This window comes from Emydura macquarii, unplaced genomic scaffold (assembly GCF_026122565.2).
Source record: "Emydura macquarii macquarii isolate MOO-44397 ecotype Brisbane River unplaced genomic scaffold, CSIRO-AGI_Emac_v2 contig_746, whole genome shotgun sequence".
Lineage (NCBI taxonomy): Eukaryota > Metazoa > Chordata > Testudines > Chelidae > Emydura > Emydura macquarii.
Genome location: NW_027130883.1, coordinates 1,676,612 through 1,681,396, shown reverse-complemented (window position 1 = coordinate 1,681,396; position 4,785 = coordinate 1,676,612). Strand labels below are relative to the sequence as shown.

Sequence of the window (4,785 nt, the reverse complement as noted above, 5' to 3'; positions counted from 1 at the left end):
GGCACAGGATGGGGACAGCAGGGGCCACCTCTCATGCAGCCACAACCCCCAGGGCCAGCAGTGAGTGACCCGCCCCAGCTGCGCCGCAAACCCCTTCACCCCTGTGCAGCAGCGGACGCGCTCCCAGGAAGCAAAGGTTGTGCCATGCCCAGTGGGAGCAGAGCGTGTAAATCCCTCCCCCGCCGTGCCCCACATGCAGCGCCCCACTCAAGAGACCACGAGGGGAGCCAGCGCCAGCAGCTTTTATTCAGAAATGGGGGGGGGGGGGGGGGGGCGCGGACACATTTACAGCAGCTCAGAAGAGTAAAATCCCCAACACCTCCTGGCTCATCTATAGTGCTTGATAGCACAGGCTCCAGCCTGCACCTCCTGCCGGCACGGCTAGGCCTCCCTGCAGCAGTGTAGGACAAAGCCCCACTCCCTCTCTAGGGGTCAGGCTCACCCTATGCAAGGATCATGGGGGGCTGGAGGCAGATGCTGCCTAGAATAGGAACTGGCCCCAGGCTTTGTACCCAGCCCCAGCTCCCCTCAGCAACCAGGCACTCCCTGCTGAGAAGGGTTGGGCCCAGAAATGCCCAGCCACCGGCCAGTAAGCGCCTCCTGCCAGCGTCTCTGTGGCTGAGCAGCCCTCGCCCTCTGGCACCCCTGTGCCCGGAGAGGGGGCGCTGCCGGCTGCAGCTATTTGATGTGGTGATGGAACTGGATTACGGCTTTCTCCTGCTCGTGCGTCTCGATGGCTCCGGGCCGGATTCTCCGGATCTCGTGGATGGCATCGACCCCGGTGAGTTTCTGGGTCTTCACCAGGTAACAGGCCAGCATGGTGCCCGTTCTACCAAATCCCAGCATGCAGTGCACCGCCACGGCCTGCGGGAACAGCACACGGCAGGACTTAGGCCAGGCCTGGCACCTTCAGTGCTACTCACACGGCGCCATCCCTGTGCAGCGCGGGAGGGGCTTGCCCCTATCTCCGTGACTGAGCAGCTGAGCAGGATGTCCCCAGCATGAATGCCCTGGCCAGCCTGGTAGTCGGCAGCCCTGGTTGTGCCCCTCAGGCTAACAGCATGCTGCTGCGGGAAGTGGCAGAGAGATGCCCTCATGCTAAAGGAGAGTTACTGCCCACCCAGCATTAGGTGCTCCTCTGGTGTGGCAGCAGCAGGAAATACCCAGGGGCTGGCCCTGGGGGCTGGCAGACTTCTCGTCCTGCCCTGGCATTTTTCACAGCACATGCCAAGTTCACTGTGACAGCTGCTGGGATGTCTGGAGGACAGGCTCCCACGACGGGCAGCCCAGACCCCAGAGGGCGTGGCGGGACGCAGTGCCCCCACGCTGGGCGCTGATGCAGAACGGCACTTGGCCCTGCCCCATTGGAATGGGGAGGGAAGGGTAAGGAGCTGTAAGACCTGCCCAGCCTCAGAGCTGGGGTGAATCTGGGACATCCCCCCCATTCCCTGCTGCACCAGGGCCCTCCTCAGGGATGCCCTTCCCTCCATGGCGGATTATATTCTGCCCGGGGGCGAGCAGCAGCCCAGGGGGAGGTGCAGGGGGCTATTATATGCCAGCTCTGTTCCCCCAGGGAGAGATTTGCTGTAGCACAGCCAATGCCAGCCCTCATACTTCTGGGCCTGGGCCTCAGTTACAGTTCCCAAGAGAGAGTCCACACCATCAACTCCCGCCTTCTCCCTGGGAGCTAACTAGCATTCAGCTCTGTCCCCTGCTGGATGGAATCGGAATGGCACAGCCATGTATCTGTGACCCCATACTGCCAACTCTCCTACAGCGCAGGTAGCCAGGGCCTGGCCCTCTAGAACTGGGTCCCATACTAACCAGCACTGGCAAGCTCCCATGGCCACAGCATGGGGCACAGTGACACCAGGTCTAGGGACCAGGGCTGTCCCCGTTGCTGAGTGGGGGGCAGGCACAGAGGGGACATGCCTGGGCTGGGTCACAGCACGAGGCACAGGCAGCCCCGCCAGGAAAGGGGAACTCCAGCACTGCTGGCTCAGACCTTGGCCCCTGCTCCTGGGACTCAGCCCAGGAGAGCAGCAATCCCCGCCCACAGGCCCAGAGCACTTCTGCTGCTCCGGGCAGAGTTTGGGCATGAAGCAGAGGTCTGCCCAGGCTCAGTTTTAAAGCCCAACCCGAAACCCCCAGGCACAGCTGACCTGAACCCGCCCCAAGAACATCCAGTCCTTTTTAGACCCTCCTTGACTGACACTTCCCTCCCTGTACCAACACCACAGCCTCGTCCTTGGGGCTCAGCTTGGTGGGGGCTTCCAACTCTCACACCTGCAGTCCCTCTCTGGCCACCTGCTGCCCGGTGGGGGGTGGTCAGTGCTGGCGGCTGCGTGCCCCACTCCTGCTGGCTGCCCTCCCCGCTGCGCTGCGTTCTGTGGAGCTGCTGTGACTCCTCGGCGCACTCAGTCTGCAGCACACAGTGTGCAGCGAGGGGGCGGCCGTCAGGAGCGGGGCACGCAGCCTTTGTTGTGCCAACCCCACTGGCAGGAGGAGATGATAAGAGCTGACCTGAGCCCCAGAGGGTCGGGTTGTTTTCAGACCCAAGCCCAAGCCCTGGTTGGGGCCCATCTGGCTGCAGGGCTCTAGCAGGAAGGGAAGGGGGGAACTTCCTGGGCATCACGGCCACACGGCAATCTCAGACCAAGAGCCACTCAGGCTCAGGGGTGTGTATGTATGTGTGGGGAGGTTACGGACAAGCCAGACCTCCTCCTTGGCGTTGGCATCCTCCACGATCTGCAGAAAGTGCTTGATCTGCTCCAGCGACGGGGCGCAGAAGTCCTGGATGCGGAGACGGTGGAGCTTGATGCCAGGGCAGGTGTCGTGGTGGGGCGGGCTGCGCTCACTCAACGACACGAGGTGCCGGATGCCATGCTCATACATGTACTGGTAGTGTGCGGGCAGGCGTGGCATGGCCAGGCCTGCCAGCTTGCTGGGCGCCACCCAGGAGAAGTTCGGAGGGACGGCCGCTGCCATGGGTGCTGCAGCCAGACACAGCGGCGTGTTAGAAAGCGCACTGCGGGGAGACACGTTCCTAGCACCCTGCTGCCCCTGCACTCCCATCACCAACCTGGTCCAGGGCCTCCCTCCATCCCTGGCTCCAATCTGGCCCCCACACCTCAGTCCCACAGCCCCAGTGCTTCCAACCCCTGCTGCTCTAGGTCAATGGGGGGAAGAGAGGGAAAGCTATCCTGCCCCACCCCATCAGTCACGTCCTGAGGCACAGAAATGGAGCCTTGGTCATTTTAAACCTTGCTCATTGACTCTTCCCTAGGGAAACTATGGATGCTTTTTGGAGCCAGATTAAATGGGGGGAGGGAGGAGAATTCAGCCTCTGGTGCCTGCAGCCCATGGCAAGACCTGGACTAGGCAAGGGGCTGCGTCCCCAAGCAGCGATCCTTGCGCTGGGCGGGCAGGCGATGCGACCCACTGGGGTGGCCACCTCTGGACTCCAGGGTGGAAAGTCTGGTCCTAGCCACGCAACGTCTGTGAGGATCAGGCCAGGCCGGGAGGCTCCCGCCGGGTATGGAGCCCAGCAGCTGGGGGGAGGCGGGGGTTGATGCAGGCCAATGAGACAGGCGGCCGTGAGGAGTGATGCCCGACGGACACAGCCGGGCACCCCGAGCCTGGCGCAGAGGGCTGACCCGAGCCCAGCATGGCTGGCACCTTCCAGTCTGCCAGCCGTACCTTCCCCCGCCTGGCACTCGCACCCCTACCAGCCCGGCATCCACCTCCCCGGAGTGGGGCTGAGCCCAGCACAGCTGGCACCCCCAAAGCCGGCACCCCCAGCCTGGCACCCGCTGCCCCCCAGCCTGGCACAGCGGGCACCCCCAGCCCCCCACCGCAGGGGCTTGCAACCCCCCCAGCCTAGCACCCCCAGTCCCCCAGCCAGACACAGCAGGGACCTGCAACCCCCCCCCCCCCCAGCCCGGCCCAGTGCCCCCCAGGGCCCAGCGGGCCCCCCCGAGCCCGGGCAGCCAACACTCCGCTCTCCCCCCCAGCCCGGCCCTTGCGCGTCTCGCCCTCCTCCGAGGCCGCGCTGCCGCGGCCGCTCTCGGGCCCAGCCCCGGTACCTGAGGCCCGGCCGGGCTCGGCCCGTTCGCACGCGGCCTCCGCCCCCCGCCGGGCAGGAGCGCAGGGACTCGGCCGGGCGGTGCCTGGGCCGGGCCGGGCCTCGCTCGCTCTTGTCCCCGGCGCGGCTGCCGCCCACGCGTCGCTCCCAGTCCGGACCGGGCCAGCCTCCTCCTCTCGGGCCGGGCCGGGGAGCCCCAGCTGAGCCGGCGCGAAGCTGCAGGCCCTGGAGCCCGGAGGGTGGCGCTGGGGACGTGGGGAAAATGGCTCCGGCTTGCCGGCGTCCGGGGCCCGCCGCTGCCCGGCGGCGCTGGAGGAAGGCCGGGGCCGGGGCCGGTGCTGGTGCGGGGGCTGCTCCGATCCCCCGCGGGGTTGCCAGTCCCGTGCGGCGGGGAGGATATTAGAGGGAGCTGCCTACAGAGGCGGGGAGTTTGCCTGAGTGTGATTAAAACAACAACAACCACAACAACAGCCAGACCCAAATGTCTAGCACGCAACCTGGGGGGAGAGGGAGACCATTCCCCGCAGCGACCTGCACCGCTCTCAGCCTTCCCAGCCCACCGCACCCCAGCTTCCAGGAGTCTGGTTTGTCTTGGGTACCCCAAGTTAGGGTGACCAGATAGCAGGTGTGAAAAATCAGGATGTCTACAGGGGGTAATAGGTGCCTGTGTAAGACAAAGCCTCCAAATATTGGGACTGTCC

The 4,785-nt window shown here is 65.3% G+C and overlaps 1 protein-coding gene across 1 annotated transcript; it reads right to left on the bottom strand.

Annotated features, from left to right (window-relative positions):
- Positions 1 to 280: 280 nt before the first annotated feature.
- DUSP23 (dual specificity phosphatase 23) lies at positions 281 to 4,424 on the bottom strand. Its single transcript, XM_067542989.1, has 3 exons — positions 4,086 to 4,424; positions 2,719 to 2,993; positions 281 to 864 (listed from the first exon to the last, which is right to left on the bottom strand). The coding sequence occupies exons 2-3, from the start codon at positions 2,986 to 2,988 to the stop codon at positions 679 to 681; spliced, it is 456 nt and encodes a 151-aa protein (XP_067399090.1). The 5' UTR covers positions 2,989 to 2,993; positions 4,086 to 4,424; the 3' UTR covers positions 281 to 678.
- Positions 4,425 to 4,785: the final 361 nt, after the last annotated feature.